We start from the raw sequence: 19,053 nt of genomic DNA, 5'->3' as shown, positions 1-19,053 counted from the left end.
ATGAGGGTTTTTTTTGTTTTTTTTTGTTTTGTTTTGTTTTGTTTTTGAAACCTTCTTGGCATATGGAAGTTCCTGGGCCAGGGATCAAATCCAAGCCGCACCTGCAGCCTACACCACAGTTGTGGTAATGCCAGATCTTTAACCCAATGAGTCAGCCTAGGGCTCAAACCAGCAATGCCCCAGAAACAAGCTGGATCATTAATCCTCTGCACCACAGCGGGAATTCCCCATAATGATATTTATGAAAAGAGAAAAAGCCAAAAATTCAAAAACTACTCATCGTATGCTACTAGAAGTAACATGATAAATTCCTGAAAACTGGAATTGAAAGAATTAAGCATTTATCTTGCCTTTCCATTATGAATAATTCAGAATAATAACTAATAATAGGGAGGATTTTTTAAGAGGATTTTATTTTTTTATATATATTTTAATTTTTTTGGGGGGGGTCTTTTCTAGGGCTGCTTCTGTGGCCTATGGAGGTTCCCAGGCTAGGAGTCTGATTGGAGCTGTAGCCACTAGCCTTACGGATCCTCAACCCACTGAGTGAGGCCAGGGACAGAACCCGCAACCTCATGGTTCCTAGTCAGATTCGTTAAGCACTGAGCCACTACAGGAACTCCAGGATTTTATTTCTTTAAATTGAAGTATAGTTTATTTACAGTGTTGTTTCATTTCTGCTGTATGTAAATGATTCAGATATATATACACACACACAGTCTCTTTTTTAAAATATTCTTTTCCATTGTGGTTTATCACAGGATATTGAATATAGCTCTTTGGGCTATCTGTACGATCTTGTTGTTTATCCTCTGTGTGTATAACAGCTGACGTCTGCTAACCCCAACCTGCCGCTCCATTCCTCTCCCAACCCCCCCCTCCCCCTTGGCAACCACAAGTCTGTTCTTATCCATGAGTCTGCTTCTGTTTTGAGGATAGGTTCATTTGTGTCATGTTTTAGATTCCACATAGAAATGACATCATACAGTATTTATCTCTGTCTTAGTTCACTTACTATGATAATCTCTAGTTCCATCCATGTTGCAGAAATGGTATTATTTTGTTCCTTATGACTGAGTAGTATTCAATATATGTGCTATCCTTTTTTTTTCTAATTTTTTTTTTGTTTTTTGGTACCATGTCTTCTGTATCCATTCATCTGTCAAGGGACAGTTAGGTTGTTTCCATGTCTTTTTTTTTTTTTTTGCTTTTTAGGGCTGCACTCATGGCATATGGAGGTTTCCAGGCTATGAATCAGAGCTGTTGCTGCCAGCCCACACCAGAGCCACAGCAACGCCAGATCCGAGCCAAGTCTGCGACCTACATACCACAGCTCATGGCAATGCCGGATCCTTAACCCACTGAGCGAGGCCAGGGATCAAACCCACAACCTCGTGGTTCCTAGTCGGATTCATTTCCGATGCACCATGACAGGAACTCCCTGTTTTCATGTCTCAACTGTTGTGAATAGTGCTGCTGTGAATACACGAGTGGGATTGCTGGATCATATGGTAACTCCATCCTTAGTTTTCTTTTTTTTCCTTGATGATTAGCATTTTAGCAATATTATTAATATTCTTAGTTTTCTGAGGCACCTCCATGGTAGCTGCACCAGCTTACATTCCCACCAGTAGTGTAGGAGTTTCCTTTACTCCACATCGAGAGGGAGTTCTTTGTAGAAGATTGTCAGCTAGTAAATGTGGAATGATAGAATTAAGAAAAAAAAATTATGATTTTGTGTCCTCCAATGAAATAATTCAGAAGTAATCAGCAGTGGATGAAACCATTAAATGAAAGTTTTTTGGGAAACTTTAAAACACCTGGACCAGAGTTCCTGTTGTGGCTCGGTGGTAATAAATCCGCTCAGTATTCATGAGGACGAGGGTTCAGTCCCTGGGCTTGCTCAGTGGGTTAAGGATCTGGCATTGCCAAGCTGTGATGTAGTAGGTCGCGGGTCGGATCTGGCGTTGCTGTGGCTGTGGCGTGGCCGGCAGCTGTAGCTCCAATATGACCCCTAGCCTGGGAACCTCCATATGCCACGGGTGCAGCCGTAAAAAGCCAAAAAAAAAAAAATAAAATAAATAAATAAATACCTGGACCCACTCATCACCGAAAATGGCCCAACCAACCTGATGTGAGGCAGTATGAAATGCAATCCCCCTGTTCCTGAAACAAGCCAATACCTAAGAAAAAAAAGGGAAGTGAGGAGACCGTTTCTTTCGCTTTTTGTTTTTTTGCCTTTTCTAGGGCCACTCCCACGGCATATGCAGGTTCCCAGGCTATGGGTTTAATCGGAGCTGTAGCCACCGGCCTACACCAGAGCCACAGCAACTCAGGATCCGAGCCGCGTCTTTGACCCACACCACAGCTCATGGCAACACCAGATCCTTAACCCACTGAGCAATGCCAGGGATCGAACCCGCAACCTCATGGTTCCTAGTCGGATTCATTAACCACTGAGCCACGATGGAAACTCCAAGACTGTTTCTGATTACAGAAAATTTAAGACATAATAACCACATGTAACATATGGAATTGTTTGGACCCTAATTCAAACAAACCAAGTATAAAAAGCCATTTTTGAGACAATTGAGGAGATCTGATTATGGCTTGGACCTCTGTAAGGAAGACTGTAATAAGCATAATGACATGGCAAGCTTCCATATTTTTTTAGAGACATACTGAAGTTTGGAGGAGTAAAATGTTATAACAACTGGTATTTGCTCTAATGCAACTTCAGCAAGGAAAACGAGGGAACAAAAAGAAAGCATATGTGGCAAATCTTGATAATAACTGTATTTGGTGATAAGGAGTCTTTGTATAGTTCACTGTATTTCTGTGCTGCTTGAAATTTTTCATAAAACACACACACGATGCAAGAATGTCCTTTTTTTTTTTTTTAAGCTAACCACAATAGCTAGTCTCTCCCAACCTGGACCCAATCCAACCTGCCTTTGCTGCTTTGTCACTCATTTCCCGCACATGCCTCGGTTCTAGCTTTAACCACACTACTTGATGCAACAGAAGTGGCCATTTTAATGCCTATTCCGTCTTTCTGGTTATTTCCTCTGCTCATCTGCCTTCCCATTCTTTTCCAATTGGGAAACTTCTTTTCCTTCAAGGACCAGATGAGATGTTAGCTGTGAAGTCTTCTCCAGCCTCATTAGATCTCCTGACAACATCCTGGCTGTTCCCAAGGAGCTCTGTTCTTACTACTAGTAGAATTATCTCATAGTGTAGGTATTGTTTTGTCTCCCTCTATCATCATGCGTGCTCCTTAACAGCAGTCAGCATAAAAAAATGAAGGGCAGAGTCTCTAGATCCAGAATGCCGGAGATCACAGGCCAGTTTAGTTACTGTGTTACCTTGGGAAGTAACCCAACCTCTCTGTTCCTTAGCTGTGTGGCCCCACAAATAACCACCGCTTTGTGCCTCAGGTTTCTCCTCTGTGAAATTTCACTTCATAGAGTTGTATTAATTCTCCTAAAGGCCTAAGAAAAGGACCACAATGGTTTCCAACACACGATAAGTACTCAAACTAGGGATACTAGATATTAATATACTGACATGTATTTAATATAAATATAAATGCATTAATTTAATATAAACATTAATAGAACAGTAATACCAAAATACTAATGATAGGACTCTTATTGGCCCTCGTGATATTCCTCTTCGTATCTAGCTCAGTGTCTGGCACATAGATGCCCAACACATGGCTGAGGATTTGGATAGTTTTTGGTCTCCACGTTGATTTTCACTTTGGCCCCGAAGCATGGGCATGGAGCTAATCACCTGAGAGCCTCTCCGTGCAAGTTTGTCTGAGGTTGGTGGCAGGTGCTAAGAGGGGCTGGGGAGTCTGGGCTCCTGAGTGGTGGTGACGACGAAAGAGATAAAAGGCAGCGGAATTGCTGAGTGTAGGGAGTATGTCATTTATTAACCCAGTGTTCCCCCACTCACTGGTCACTACTCTTGACTCGTAGGACAACAGGTACAGAGCTGCAAGGGATCATCCCCAGCTCCGTGATCACCAGATCCACCAGTTCTGGGGGGGTCACATCATAGACCAGATTCAACAACCGCAGGGATGCGTGGTTCTGCCAGTTAGCCAGGGCCACGTGTTCTCCTCGCTCACACAGCAGATCGTCAGGGTCATCTGCAATGGGAGGCGTGCCTTTTATGGCCTTTCAGAAGGCAAGTTGTAGTTCAACCTCCCCTCTCCCTCCCAAATCTTCTTAGGTCCCAGGAACCTTCTCTCCTGCCCTTCTGGGCCTCCTTACCTAGTTCATTAGAGACAAAGGCATCAGTCTGCACCCGCTCACAGAACTTGTATGTTTCACAGCAGACCAGCACTGGCACGTTGTTGGCCCGGGCCACTAGGGCCAGCTGCGCCGTCCCTACCCGTGACATCACAGACCCATTGGCCAGGAGAGCATGAGCTCCCAATAGCACCTTAGAAACCTATTGTGGAGAGTAGAAAGGGGGAAAAAAGGCCATGTGTGATCAAGTGCAGATTAAAATTCCCAGCTCCTACCCAGGACAGCAGTAGCAAGACAATGAATAACAAATCCTAAAGATGGCTCTTGGAAAACACTTGCCCATTGACCCAGCCTACCACCCACAGGAAAACTAAACTCTGAAGTCACTTTTGTCCTGTTCCTCCTTGATGGCTTCTCGTTCAGTCAGGTTCGTGCAAGAGCTAGACGTGCTGTATAAAATGCTGTAGATGTTTTTCCTCTAGATACAAACACGGCTATGTAATTCTAAGATTTCTAAATGGCAACATTGAGAGACGAGCACACGCTTTTACTCCAACTTTGGAGTCCCTTTCCTCTGCCCTCACCTCTGGGAGAACATAGGAAGCTGCAGGAATCAGCAGGTAGGAGACTGGGACCCCCACACGGACCAGAGAACGCAGCGTGTGCTTGCCCTCCAGCCGTGGCCGGCTGTCCACCACTACCACCCGAAACCGCCGGCCCTTCGTCCAGGCTCCTGAAGAATGCGTGACACCAGAGAGGAGCTGGAGTGAATGGAGAGGATGATTCAGTTATAAATGTCAGCTCATTCCAAAAGGGCTCGAGGGCAGTCTCTTCTTCAGATCATTTCACGCCCCAGTTTTCTTGGTCACAAGGTCTGGCCCCTACCATCCATACACCAGGATCACATCTCCGTTGCTGATCTTCTCATAAGCAAAGCGTGAGATCGCCTGAGCTGCAAGCACGATCTTCTCTTGCACATACTGATCAATGGCTGCTCGAAGTTCTGACTTGGCCTAAATGGAGTCAGATACTTAGGGAAGAAGAAACGGACCCATCTTTCCCCTGATAGTTGTGCCAGAGGCTGGAATATGCGTTTAATGATGGGTTAAAGTGGGCCCAGCTCAAACAGTCCCCCCCCACCAACCCTTGACCAGGCCAACAGAGCACTGCCCCTCCTGGAAGTCTCCAACGTGTTTCCAGCTCTCTTCCCCAAGTGCATGCCTTGCTCATGCCTCATACTCATCACCTCCTCTTCCCGCTTGGAGCTGCTCACACCCGTGATCTCCTTGTTCAGAAACTTGATGGCGTTGTACATGCTCGCTGACAGGGGGCGGCACTGAGTCAGGAAGCTACAACGACAACACCGGACATCGGTGCAACTCTTCACAACTCACAAAGCTTTTGCATTTAAAGACACTTTTTTTTAAAAAAAGATGGGAAACCAAAAATGACCATAGAGGCAGAGAAGCAAAGAAAAAAGGGTCCCCTGAAAAGGACTGATCAAGGTGGGGGATGGGAGTGGACAGGCAGGGGCTGTCCTTACCTGAAGTAGGGCTTTAGTTTATTCACCAGGTCCCTTGAGAGTTCTTCATTGGGTGGTGTCGTGTAGTCCTGAATCACCTAGAGTGTACACAAGGTGCAAATGCCCGCTGACAAAAGTCTCTGAAAGGGGGACAGGGTAAAAAGCTTCTCTGACAAGTCTTCACGGGTGGAGTCATTCCCCGCTCTCCCAGAGATCGTGGGGGTGACAGACGCTGAGGGAATGTTGGGGAAGGTGAGGCTGGCTCCTAAGAGGGAAGAGGATAGGACGTACCTGCTGCAAGGCACGAAGCAGGGCGATGCACCGGGCGTTGGAGCCGCTGATCAGGCCCTGGGAGTACTGCAGGCCGAGCCGCACCATGGCTGGGTGGATCACAGAGGATGGGATGCTGATGGGATGGCGGTGTCACACACTTTGCAAGGGAACTTGAGCACCTGCTGCCCACCTGCCCCTGATGAAAAGGAACCTCCTACCCTAGCACAGGCAACCCCACTGCTCTAGCCTTGTGCCCTGTGTTCATGCCTCTTCCCACAGATCCAACCTCGAGTTTCCCTCGCTTTCAAAACAGGATGTCTAAAACTTCTCAGACTTAAAAGCTCATCGGACAACTTCATCATAAGATCCTACCTCATAAACTGGGTCAGAGAGTTGTGTCTGCTGTACTGGGGTAGGTGGGAGAAGAGACTGACTTTGGAGCCATAATCCTTTCGTGTTGGAACCTGGACAAAACAGAAGAACAGGACCAAGAGCCTGGAGTTTAAAACTATGGGATGATGCTGGGAGGGAAGGAGACAGCGAGCCCACTTTGACCCAAATACCCAGCCTTTCCCAGGGTCTCCCTTTGCCCTGAGCAACTTTCCTCCCTCCCTAGGCTCTTTCTGGCCACACACCTAACCCACTCCCTACCTGCTGTCGCTCGGGCCGTTTAACAAGCCTTCTCAGAAGTGTGGGTTCATCAACCTGGGTGTGCTCAGGTAGCCGCTTCACTCCTAGAAGAAAACAGACGTGTTTTCAAGACACTAGCTCATGATGAGAAATTTGCTTTCAGGGTTATAAGGGACATCAAAAAAATTTGAGGTGGAGGAGAAAAGAGTAGAAGAAACAGGGGGAGTTCTGGTCATGGCTCAGCGGTAACAAAACCAACTAGCATCCATAAGGACACGGGTTTGATCCCCGGCCTTGCTCAGTGGGTTAAGGATCCGGCACAGCCGTGAGCTGTGGTATAGGTGCAGACACAGCTCAGATCTGGTGTTGCTGTGGCTGTGGCGTAGGCCAGCAGCTACAGCTCCGATTCGACCCCTAGCCTGGGAACCTCCATATGCTGCAGGTGTGGCCCTAAAAAGACAAAGTAAAAATAAAAATAAACAGGGGGAGGACAAGGTTGGGGAGAGAACTGGGAACCAAGGCGAAGAATGGGAGAGAAGAGCTGCTTTTCAGTGGGGAAGCCCTAGCTAACTCAGGAATGGAGAGCCAACAGAGGTCTTGAAACGATGGGAAAATACCTGAGGGGTTTCTCCAGCTGTGCTGGGGCAGGACTGAGGAGGGGGCCCTCCTTGTTCCCCTTTTCTTGCCTGCTTCAGGGCCCGCTCAGCCTCTTGCTTCGCTCGCCGTTCAGCTCGAAGTTCAGCTTTACTCCGACCTGCTGGAATTTTCTCCTTGGCAGTGCCCAACTGACTGTCCGGTCCTGGCAGGTCTTTGGTCGGGCCTACTAAGGGTAGATGGAAGAGGTGCCCAAGCTCCAGGCAGGTACTATCTATGCCCCAACCAAAGCTTCTTTTCTGTTTATCTAAACTTTGTCTCTCTTCACTTGTTCCAACCAACTTTGTCCTGTCTCCCCTTCTTCTCTCCCGCCACATCCCTTTACCAGCTCCACAGCCCAGCCCTTTAAAAAAGCCCCCGCACCTTGACATTGGGCTGCAGACACAGCAGAGCCAGTTTCTGGTTCTGTCCCCTTTTCCTCCTTCCGTTTCTTCTTTTGCTGTTTCTTTTCTTTCCGAAGCTGCAGCTTTTCTTCTTGGGTCATCTCCCTCCCCCCTGCCTAAGACACAGACATAAATACTGCTTTTTCCCAACCATTTCAAAAAACGAATAAACACTACAGGATTCCCAAAAGGTCCCTAATGCTCCTTAACTCTTACCAGCTACCTGTTACAAGCTAACAGCCCACAGGGATGGAAGCCTTTCCCCCAGGATCGCAGTCACATTACCAATAAGGCTTATAAGTTGACACTGCCTCCTGCGTAGCGCTTGACAGGCGGCTTGGGAGGGCACCCTCACTTACCCCTGGCCGAGAAGCAAGCTCCGCCTTCATCCCAGATCCCGAGTCTGCATCAGAAAACAGGGCACAAAGTGAATCAGAGAGGTTCCGGAAGGGTTTAGAGGGGCTCGTACTCGACGCAGCTGGCTGCTGGGTCCGCATGACCACGGCTCCTCCACCAGGCGGGAGGTGAGCCAGGGATCCGCGTGGGGACGCAGTGCGCAGCAGGATCAAAGGCGGCGGGGGGAGGAGAGAGCACGCACCCTTCCCGCAGGAACAGGCCGACGCGCAGGGCGGAGTGCGTCCGAGACACCGCGGACCAGATTCCCGCGCGGTGCCGGAACCGAACGACAGGGCCGAGAGGGGCTCGGGGCCCAGCCGTAGCCTCCCAGGGCCTGGCGGCTCGCGTACCTGTTTGTGCGGCCGCCCCTTCACTCACCCTCGCGAACAGCCACAGCCACAGCAGCCATCACCCGTCCTAGGCTCCGCCCGCTGCAGTCACAGGGACCAGAGCGCCCCCAAGGCCGACAGCTGCGGAGCGCAGCTCCCCCACCCAGAGGACTACAAGCCCCGACGTGCTCTGCGGCTCCGCCCGGGCTATGGGTCGCGATAAGGGCCCAGTCAAACCTGGGTTCCCAATCCCGGCAGTAGGCTCTTGCCCTTTAGACTACAGTTCCCAGGATTCCCCGGGAAGCTGCGCCCCAGAGCGGACGTCTCCAGTCCTTCCCTCCTCGGATCTCAACGGCCGCCCCCCCCGCCCAAAAATGGCGAGCGAAGCTTCGGGGACGCGCTGAGTAGCGGAGGCGAGCGTGCAAAGCCACTGCGGCCCTCACAGTTCGGAGCCCGGCCGGGCCCTGCCGCAGGGAACATGCACTTTTCCATTCCTGAAACCGAGTCCCGCAGCGGGGACAGCGGCGGCTCCGCCTACGTGGTGAGGAGCGGCCGGAGCCCGGCCGGGCAGGGGCGGGGATAACGGGCCGGAGCCCTCCGAGCGGCCTCCGAGGTCTGGCCGCCGCCTTTCGGGCCTGGTCACTGGCCGCCAACTCCCGATGGCCTCGCTGGGAGCTTATATTACGTCTCAGATTCGTCCAGAGGTCTCCCCAGCTCCTGTAGGTCCTTTGTTCCGCCGCGTCACCTCCCTCGACTGGGCCGCGGCTACTCTGGTGGGCGTCACTGGCCTCTTGGGGAGGAAGACTCCAGCCCGAGCGCCCGGGTTTCCCCGGGACCGGTCCTTCTGCTTTGGGACCTGGCTCCGGGGCAAACAGACTGGCAACCTTCGGAAGATCTCGGCGCCTTAATCAGGCAGAGCTGTGCCAGGCAACTTCCGGCCAGGGTTCTCAAGGGGGTCGCCCAGACCGCGACCTTAAAATGCTTGCCTGTTTTTGTGTCCTCAGGCCTATAACATTCACGTGAATGGAGTCCTGCACTGTCGAGTGCGCTACAGTCAGCTCCTGGGGCTGCACGAGCAGGTGGGACTAGCACTCCTGCCTTGAGGCAGCTTCAAGCCCTTTCCTACACCTGGGCATCAGTGTCTCCATTTTCCCCCTCGTCGCTTTCCCGGGGGCTGTAGTTCCCTTTTACTCACTACCATAATCACTGCCATGTTGGATCTGGTGCTTTATCTTACCATCGTCTGACATTTCCAGGGGACTCCCCACGAATCTGCGCCTCTAACTGCGCCTCCCTGTACTAACATCCTCCTTCCTGCTTCTTGGTCCCCTCCTTACACAGCCTGTACACTGCCTTTGTCCGTGCATGGAGAAACCGACGACCCTTCCCCGCTCCACTGCCAAAGCACTTTCCCTCTGTCATCTGAGCTGCCACTTGAAACTCTCTTCCCTGCTCATACAAACCATTCACCAGTTTCCTTCTGTGTTCCTTGACTCACCTGAGTGGGTGTAGCTGTTCCAGTTATCCGTATGTGTCGATGATGTAATGTTTCTCCGTTCTCCACACCAAATTGTGAGCTCTGTATTTAACTCAGTACAGCGTCCTGGTTCTATTCATAACTGGTTGTGCAGCCCTAAGCAAGTTACCTGATTTCTTTGGGCCTCGGCTTTCACACCTGAAAAATGGATTTGTTGATCTGCAAAGTCCCTCTCAGTCCTAAGACACGTCGCGAACATACTTAGCCATTACTTGTTTGTGCACACAAACCTTTCTTACAAAGCCCTTTGCTTCCTGTGAGGGTTCAGTGAACACAGCCTTGCTAGATCATCAAGGTGCTCCCAAAACCCAGGCCCTTTACAAACTCTCCCCGTATTGTGAAGAGGCTGACTTCTACACAGTAAGATCGGAAAGAACCTGTATCTAGGACAGCGCTCCCTTGGGATGCTGCCTCTGCCAAAGGGCTCATTTCCTGGATGACCAGGGGACACAGGGGAGCAGGAACTGAGGCAGGGGAAGGAAAGCCCAGGAGGACATTATGAGTGTGTGTTGCCTCTTCTCTTTTGCTGTGTTTGTGTGAAGAATTGTATCTCTTTCTCCAAATAGCTTCGGAAGGAATATGGGGCCAATGTGCTTCCTGCATTCCCCCCAAAGAAGCTTTTCTCTCTGACCCCTGCTGAGGTAGAACAGAGAAGAGAGCAGTTAGAGAAGTACATGCAAGCCGGTGAGTGGTTGGAGGGAACTTTAGGCTGACTCTGTTGAGGACTCCAGGGAGAGACTCAAAGCAGCTGGTTCTGTAGAAGGTTCTGAAGTAGTTTCTAGATCTGGGAGGCCTCTTGTTTGATGTATTGTTTAATTACCAAAAGTAAATAGTTGGAGTTCCCGTAGTGGCTCAGCGGGTTACAATCCCAACTAGTAGCCATGAGGATGTGAATTCGATCCCTGGACCCACTCAGTGGGTTAAGGATCCAGTTTTGCCGTGAGCCGTGGTGTAGGTCACAGATGTGGCTCGGATCCCGAGTTGCTGTGGCTGTGGTATAGGCTGGCAGCTGCAGCTCTGCTTCGACCCCTAGCTGGGGAACTTCCATATGCTGCAGGTGTGGCTCTAAAAAGACAAAGTAAATAGCATCCAAGTGTTCTCTAGGTATCAGCAAAATAATTTGTATATACACATACATATATATATATTTTTTTTCTTGTCTTTTGAGGGCCGGACTCAATGGCATATGGAGGTTCCCAGGCTAGGGGTCGAATCGGAGCTGCACCTGTCAGCCTACGCCACAGCCATGCCAGATCCAAGCCACGTCTGTGACCTACACTACAGTTCACAGCGAGGACAGGGATCGAACCCGCAACCTCGTGGCTCCTAATTGGATCCGTTCCTGCTGCGCCACGACGGGAACTCCAAGAAACACTGATATGATATGCAGTAGTGTTAGAGTAATTTAGATCTGTGGGGAGAACTTAATTTGTATCTGATGTGCTTTAGATTAACATTGTTACTTCCCTGGTTCTATAGCTTGGACTCAACTAGATGGTAGCCAGGGGTGGGGCAGGTGAAGAATTTATGCAAACAGTGAGAGTGAGGCCGGCTGGGAGATGTGACTGTCCACCATCAGCCCAGGAAATGGGGTCTGGGGGACCTATCAAGAAGAGAACTGGACAGCAGGGACAAGAGGGAATCCTAAGGTGGTAGAACATCATTCTCGTGTCCCCCACAGTGCGGCAAGACCCATTGCTTGGGAGCAGTGAGACCTTCAATAGTTTCCTGCGTCGAGCACAACAGGTAAGGCTTTGGATGGGGCCAAGATTTAAAGGAAAGACCCACGTTGGTTTAATGAGGTGGCTACAGAGGAGTCGTCCTGGCAGCTTTATGGAATGGGGCTTCTGTTGAGCCACCGAAATCAAGGAAACCCAGCCTGTAATTAAGCCGCTAAGAATAAAGGCATCAGGAGTTCCCATCGTGGCGCAGTGGTTAATGAATCCGACTAGGAACCATGAGGTTGCAGGTTCGATCCCTGGCCTTGCTCAGTGGGTTGACGATCCAGTGTTGCCGTGAGCTGTGGTCACGGGCTTGGATCTGAGACGCGGGCTTGGATCCCGCGTTGCTGTGGCTGTGGCGTGGGCCGGTGGCTACAGCTCCGATTCGACCCCTAGCCTGGGAACCTCCATATGCCGCGGAAGCGGCCCAAAGAAATAGCAAAAAGACAGAAAAAAGAATAAAGGCATCAGAGGGACCTAGAAATAGACAGTTGGGAAGAGGTCAGAGCTGGACACTGAGCATGTTGTTAACAAGAATGTGCCTCCCGTTCCCACGTATGTTCACAACCAGGAGACACAGCAGGTACCCACAGAAGAGGTCTCCTTGGAAGTGCTACTCAGCAACGGGCAGAAAGTTCTGGTCAACGTGCTAACTTCAGATCAAACTGAGGATGTCCTGGAGGTGAGGCACTGCCCCTCCTCCCCCTGCACCCCAGGTTCCCAGGCTCGGGGTGATTGCAACCACCCAGGATGATGCGCTGTACTCCCTTCCCTGTCCTCAGGCTGTGGCTGCAAAGCTGGATCTTCCAGATGACTTGATCGGATACTTCAGTCTCTTTCTGGTTCGAGAAAAAGAGGATGGAGCCTTTTCATGTGAGTTTCTCTGGACTTTCTGCTTCCTTCTGTTTCCAGTAGTGAATTTGCCTCCTTGTCTCCCCCAAGATGGTGGCATTTTTCTCAGGGCCTCTTTCCCTCAAGTCTAAGGACATTTTCCTTTTTCTTTCTTTCTGTTTTTTAAACTCATAGTTGTACGGAAGTTGCAAGAGTTTGAGCTGCCTTATGTGTCTGTTACCAGTCTTCGAAGTCAAGAGTATAAGATTGTGCTAAGGAAGAGGTCAGGACTGGGCTTGGAGGAGGGAGAGGGTGCTGGATTGGCTTATGGGGCCACGTACTGAGACAGAATCATCTGGACAAGGGGGCAGTGCTGGGTGTTTGTACCAGGCCTCCGGAGCTTCCTCCGCTCTGTCACCATTAGCCCAGCAGTTCCAGAATGCTCCTGTTGTGCCCCTTTTCCATTCTACCTCCTGCCTTCCCCCAACTTAGCCCCATTACCCGCTTTCCACCCCTTGGCCTCACAGTTATTGGGACTCTGCCTATGATGACGATGTCATGGAGAACCGGGTTGGCCTGAACCTGCTTTATGCTCAGGTGAGCTTGGAGCTGCCTCAGAACCCTTCCCCTGAAAATGACTCTGGTGACCCCCTCTGCCAAGAAAATCCCTTGTGCGTCTTTACTCCCAGTTCATGGGGGAGTTCCTAGAACACTCTCAGGGTATCTGGCACAGCCTCTCCTCTCCCTGCTTTATAAGCTGATACGATCAAGGACTCTCTGCCAATAGCTCACTCAGATGTGGGGCTAGGGGTCAGGCTGGACAGAGGTAACCCAACACTTTTTTGCACTTCCGACTGGGAGCCCCGAACCCCCCCACCCCTTGTCTCCACTGTAGACGGTATCAGACATCGAGCGTGGGTGGATCCTGGTCACCAAGAGCAGCACCGGCAGCTCAAATCTTTGCAGGAGAAGGTCTCCAAGAAGGAGGTGAGCCCTGCCTCCCTGTCTCCCTCCGGGGGCTGCTTCCTCGGGCTGCCCCGCCTCCCCTCCTGACTGCCCCGCCTGGTGCCTGGGTTTCAGTTCCTGCGGCTGGCGCAGACGCTGCGGCACTATGGCTACTTGCGCTTTGATGCCTGTGTGGCTGACTTCCCGGAGAAGGACTGTCCGGTGGTGGTGAGCGCAGGCAATAGTGAGCTCAGCCTCCAGCTCCGCCTGCCTGGCCAGCAGCTCCGTGAAGGCTCCTTCCGGGTCACCCGCATGCGGTGCTGGCGGGTCACCTCCTCTGTGAGTTGGGGTAGGAGGGGGAGGCCTTGGGGACGGAAGCCTGGCAAGCCTGGAGCTGGGGGCATGGACTGGAGTGGGTCTGGGAGAGAGGGGGATTGGTCGGAATGGACTCAGCCTAGTCCCCTCCTCTGCCAGGTGCCGCTGCCCAGCGGGGGCACAAGCAGCCCAGGCCGGGGCCGGGGCGAGGTGCGCCTGGAACTGGCTTTCGAATACCTCATGAGCAAGGACCGGCTACAGTGGGTGACCATCACCAGCCCCCAGGTGTGAGCCCACCCTCAGGCCTCCTCTGGAGCCCCTTGCACCGTCTCTTAGATAGCCAGGTCTAGGGCTTCCAGGACTCCATGTGAGTGGGAGCCCTTGTCTTAGGGGTGCAGGGCTCAGGACGACCACTCTAGTCAGGCTGAGCCCTCTGCTTGCCCCCAGGCTATCATGATGAGCATCTGCCTGCAGTCCATGGTAGATGAACTGATGGTGAAGAAATCCGGTGGCAGTATCAGGAAGGTAAGCAGCTGAGTGGCTGTGCCCTCCCTGCCTTTGGTCCCAGGTGTCATGCTCCTCCCGAGGGAGGGGAAAGGATTGGGATTCCCAAGGGAGAGACCCGCCCCCATCAGCCCCTCACCTCCATCCCCAGATGCTGCGCCGGCGGGTCGGGGGCACCCTGAGACGCTCAGACAGCCAACAGGCAGTCAAGTCCCCACCGCTGCTTGTAAGTACCACTCCCTGGTCAGTAACCCAGCCCTGGCCTCACCTCCCCCAGTGAGGCCCCTAACACCTCTGCCTCCTCTTCCCCAGGAGTCACCTGACGCCAGCCGGGATACCATGGTCAAACTCTCAGTGAGTTTCCTACCAGGGTTGGTGAGGTTGGTGTTTGTAGAGGGTCTCAGGGAGGCTCCAGCCCTCTGACCCCCGACCCTGCCTTTATTGCAGAGCAAGCTGAGTGCCGTAAGCTTGAGGGGAATTGGCACTCCCAGTACAGATGCCAGTGCCAGTGATGTCCACGGCAATTTCGCCTTCGAGGGCATTGGAGATGAGGATCTGTGATCTCCAGTGCCCGGATGTCTGCCCTCTACCCTGGAGGAGTGTTCAGAAACTTGCCCTGTGCCTGAATCCCCCAAGCTGGGGGTATTTTCCTTTCTATTGTCCCCTTTTCTCCTCTTGGCCAGGGGCCTCCTAACCCACCTACCCTTCTCCCCCAGGGCTGGCTACACAAAAGATTGCCCCTCTCTTTTCAGAGCTGGCCCTCAATGCCAAATTAGCATTTAGTATTTTGCACAAAGTCCACGGGACCATGGCTACCTGCCTGGGGAGGAACTCAGCTCCCCTCAGGCTGCTTCTGGCTTCTCAGGGCCATGAGCCAAGGGGATGGGCAGAGGTCTGTGTACAGTCTGGCCCAGCTCCTCATCATTAAACTCAGCCTGATTGCTGCCTACCTCTGGTTCCCTCTCACTGCCCCTGCTCCCCCCATCACAGCTGGACTGCTGTGCTAAGGGTGAGGCCCAGTTGTGCTCGTGCCACTGCCAATTCAGCATAGACATGGCTTTGTTAGTGTTTCCTTTATTATAAAGCACTGAAATAAGTTAAATAAACAGGTACGAGGCTGGGCAGACCCCCAGCCAGTTCCTCCATGACCCTTGGGAGCAGTGGAGGTGAATCCAGGGCCCCTCTCACTGAGCTTATGAAGCGCATCAGTCAAGGCAAGGCCCCCTGGTCCACATGGGCCCCCTGCCCGTGGGGTTTGGGCTGGTCCATATAGTGCCTACGTTAGTCTGTGTGGAGCCCCTGGCCAGCGGGGGAAGAAGGAAGAAGGTGGCGTCTGGTCCATCTGTATAAAACTGACAGGAGGGTCAGGGCTCGTCCGTAGGGCCCTGAGGGAGAAGGACCTGGTTCAGGGTGAGTCTGTATGGAGAGCTCGGCTACCAGGGGCACCCAGGGCTGTCGGACCCCGAGAACTCAAAACAGAGGGAGGACTATGAGGTGGGGCCCAGCCCTCAGAGGCAGAGAGGCCAGGCCCTCCTGCCCCACCATGGCCATGCACCTTTTGGTGGCGTTTGTAGTTGTCCCAGTGGCCCGTGGTGTAGGCGCAGGTGGCACAGCGGAAGGGCTTCTCGCCTGTGTGCCGCAGCATGTGGCGTTTGAGGTTCATGCTCTGGTTGCAGCTGTAGTTGCAAAGGCTACACCGGAAAGGTTTGTCCCCAGAGTGGATTCGACCGTGACGCTTGAGGTTGGCCAGATTGCCACAGGCATAGGGGCAGAGGGGGCACTTGTAGGGCTTCTCTCCCGTGTGGACGCGCTGGTGCCGTTTCAGATTATCCAGATGAGCAGAGGCGTAAGGACAGCGGGCACAGCGAAAGGGCTTCTCACCACTGTGTGTCTTCATGTGCCGAGCCAAGTGGTTGGGATAGTGAGTGGCAAAGGGGCAGAGGCTGCAGGCAAAGCCTTTGTCACTGGGGCCCTGGGGTCCCCCACTGGCACCCCCTCCAGCCTCTCCTCGCATGCAGCGCCCACACATGGCAGCCCCCAGCCGACTCCCCTCCCCCTCCTCCAGCTCTTGTCCACAGTTCCGGCAGGTCCAAGGGAACAGCAGCTCTGGCAGTGGTTCTGATCCAGTCCCACATAGGCCCTCCCCTTCACCCCGCAGCTGCCCACAGTCCGGCAGGAAACTGGCACCGCCTGGTGGCACGTGGAGGCTCAAATCTGGAAGCAGCAGAGCATCTGTGGGGACAATGAGACCCGGGCTATGAATCCAAGTACCGCTAAACTCCCCCTGCCCGTGTCCCAGGTTCCTTGGTCCCTGGCTTTTTACCTTCAGGTCGCCGGGGCACTGCCCCCTCCTGCTCTGTGGGACTGGGAGGCCGGGCAGGACGTGGAGCACAGCAACGGAAGCCACAGGTCGGGCAGGGAGGAGTGGGGGGCCCGCGTGGGTACGCTGATGCCGCCTCAGGTTGCCCAGGCTGCTGCAGGCAAAGGGGCAGTGGGGACAGCGGTAGGGCTTCTCGCCAGTGTGGGTGCGGGTATGTCGCGTCAGGTTGACGAGCTGGGCTGAGGCGTAGGGGCAGCGGCCACAGCGGAACGGCTTCTCCCCGCTGTGTGTCTGCATGTGCCGCTTCAGGTGGCTCGAGTAGTGGGACACGAAGGCGCAGAGGCGGCATGAGTATAGTAGCCGTGGGGGCAGCGGGGGCCCCCCACCCGGCCCTCCTGCCCCACAACACGGCCCCTCACCTGTCGGCCCCCCACACAGCTGGCAGGCTGGGCCTGGCCTCTCACCCCTGGCCTCCCCTGGACCCCTGGCTGGCTCCTCAACTTCACTCTCCGCACTTAGTGCCCGGCCGCCCCCAGACTCGTCGTCGCTCAGCCCGTAGGGAAGCCCAGGCCTGGCCCCCAGAGAGTCTCCTGGTGAGACAGATGAGAAGAAACATCAACACAGGGTAGGACCAGGCTCGAAACTCCCTTTCTCACTTGTGGTCTCCCCACTTGCTTGGCTCCACCCTTTTCTTCAATTCAATGGTCCTAAAAATTGAACATGAATTATCTACCTCCAAGCCTGTACTAATGTAGTGATGACAGAGCAGAGTTGTACATAGATCCACTGAATGGAAAAAGACCAAGGGTTCACAGTGGATCACAGACTGAAATGAATCAATAACCAGTTAGGTAATTAACTGATTCTTGGGATAAGGAAATAAAAATAAATACACAAGGCAGAAGCCTGAGACCTTTCTCTAGGCCCTCTGTCAGTAAGGACTCTCAGTTTTTATTTCAGAATCAGCTCCATACTATCTCAAGAGGCAAAATCTGGAGGAAAGAGGAAACAAAATAATGCATGTAACATCACTCGTAAGCCTAAAGGATAGGATTTTTCTCTTCTATAGGTTCCCCAATGACTTTCAAAAACATTCTTCATAAGTGGCATTGGTGGATAGGTAGTGTAGCAAATTAAGATGGGGTGATGATAAGATTAAAAGGAAGAATGTGGGAGGATACTTGAGGGTAGAGACTAAAACCTCAATACAAAAGTCTGTGCTGTGGATGAAAGAGAATAAGTACTAGCTTGAATGAGGTTGCTTCCCTGAACACCTTAAAAGTAAACTCTCATAAGGAATGGGCTCAGGAGCAGGACAAGGTTATGAAAAGGGCATTTGCTTTTAACCAGTTGTTTCATGTGACTCCTCCACTGTCCTGTTCATACTACCTTTGGACCAGGCCCCAGAACTTCACCTCAACAAAGTGATGGACCATTAGGCAAACGAAGAACTCTAGCCCCAAACTAAACTAAACCCGCTCGGTAGTGGCAAGAAACGGTGTCTTGCTCACTGGCACTAAACTCCAACCTGCCTCCTAAAGGCTGAGGTTCCAGCGGTCACTAATCCTTAACCAAGTCTCCCAAACCCACCTTCAGAGTCTCTCTCGAAGCCCATGAGCTGGTCGCTGTTGCCGTCACCTTCCTCCTCTTCCTCTTCCTCTTCCTCAAACTCCAGATCCTGGCCTAGTAGCAAATCACTCTCCAACACCAGGGCCCCGGGTCCTTCGTCGAGGGAGTCTTCGGTATCCACTGAAGAGGCGAAGGGGCTTGTAGATTCTCCCTCGGGAACCGTGCCCATCATCTGCACCCGGGGTACCAGCCCTCGCAGACCCTACTGCCCGCACTCGTAGACCCTCTCGGGTTCCCTCAGTACCTCGATGGGAAGCAAGGAGTCCAGACCGCCCACCCCATCCCTCAGGAATCCCCCCTCCACCCAGACCTGAACCCACGCCACTGACCCCACCCCCGCTCCTCCCCACCTCGCGGCCTTTGACCCCTGACCTTTGACCCCCTCGCATTTCACGGGCTGCGGGTGGCTTTGCTTCCTTCGGGGCATCGTGACCGGCTCCAGCCCGACGCGCCTCCGGCCTGCGGCCGTCCGGCCCCGCCCCTCCCAATCCTGTCCGCCCGCCCTTCTTCTCAGGGCCCGCGGGCCGACCCCATGCAGCGGCGCGGGCCCCGGGCTGCCCCCGGCCCTGGCCCCGGTGCCCAGCTCAGGCCGCTCCCGCCGCCACCGCCGCCGCGTCCATTCATGGAGCCCCCTACCCCCCCTACGGAGACCAGCTGGTACCTCCGTACTCGCTTCCGCTTCCGCTGCCGCAGAGCCACACGGGACGCGTAGTTCGCGGAAGGCAGAAGGGGCGAGAGCGTCCGCAGCGTGACCAGGAAGTGATTGTGACGAAAGGAAGCGAGCGAGCCAATCAGGGACCTGATG

The 19,053-nt window shown here is 52.9% G+C and overlaps 2 protein-coding genes and 1 long non-coding RNA gene across 3 annotated transcripts; 1 reads left to right on the top strand and 2 right to left on the bottom strand.

Annotated features, from left to right (window-relative positions):
- EIF2B4 lies at positions 3,909–8,625 on the bottom strand. Its single transcript, XR_002342807.1, has 13 exons — positions 8,496–8,625; positions 8,081–8,124; positions 7,702–7,837; positions 7,303–7,507; positions 6,706–6,790; positions 6,427–6,518; positions 6,073–6,187; positions 5,803–5,879; positions 5,506–5,608; positions 5,145–5,272; positions 4,844–5,020; positions 4,281–4,461; positions 3,909–4,156 (listed from the first exon to the last, which is right to left on the bottom strand). It is a non-coding gene; the product is annotated as a eukaryotic translation initiation factor 2B subunit delta (long non-coding RNA).
- On the top strand, positions 8,741–15,248 carry SNX17 (sorting nexin 17). The gene is given in 16 exon segments (XM_021087689.1): positions 8,741–8,987; positions 9,451–9,525; positions 10,550–10,667; positions 11,665–11,729; positions 12,276–12,386; positions 12,487–12,577; positions 12,731–12,818; positions 13,063–13,132; positions 13,431–13,467; positions 13,470–13,522; positions 13,616–13,819; positions 13,955–14,080; positions 14,243–14,320; positions 14,451–14,525; positions 14,612–14,653; positions 14,747–15,248. Coding segments are annotated over 16 exon segments (1,410 nt in total). The 5' UTR covers positions 8,741–8,924; the 3' UTR covers positions 14,861–15,248.
- On the bottom strand, positions 15,358–18,880 carry ZNF513 (zinc finger protein 513). Its single transcript, XM_021087688.1, is given in 5 exon segments — positions 15,358–16,531; positions 16,623–16,736; positions 16,739–17,209; positions 18,210–18,368; positions 18,621–18,880. Coding segments are annotated over 5 exon segments (1,626 nt in total). The 5' UTR covers positions 18,676–18,880; the 3' UTR covers positions 15,358–15,704.

This window comes from Sus scrofa, chromosome 3 (assembly GCF_000003025.6).
Source record: "Sus scrofa isolate TJ Tabasco breed Duroc chromosome 3, Sscrofa11.1, whole genome shotgun sequence".
Classification (NCBI taxonomy): domain Eukaryota; kingdom Metazoa; phylum Chordata; class Mammalia; order Artiodactyla; family Suidae; genus Sus; species Sus scrofa.
Note: the sequence above shows the minus strand (reverse complement) of the source record. Positions and strands in the feature narration are given on the sequence as shown.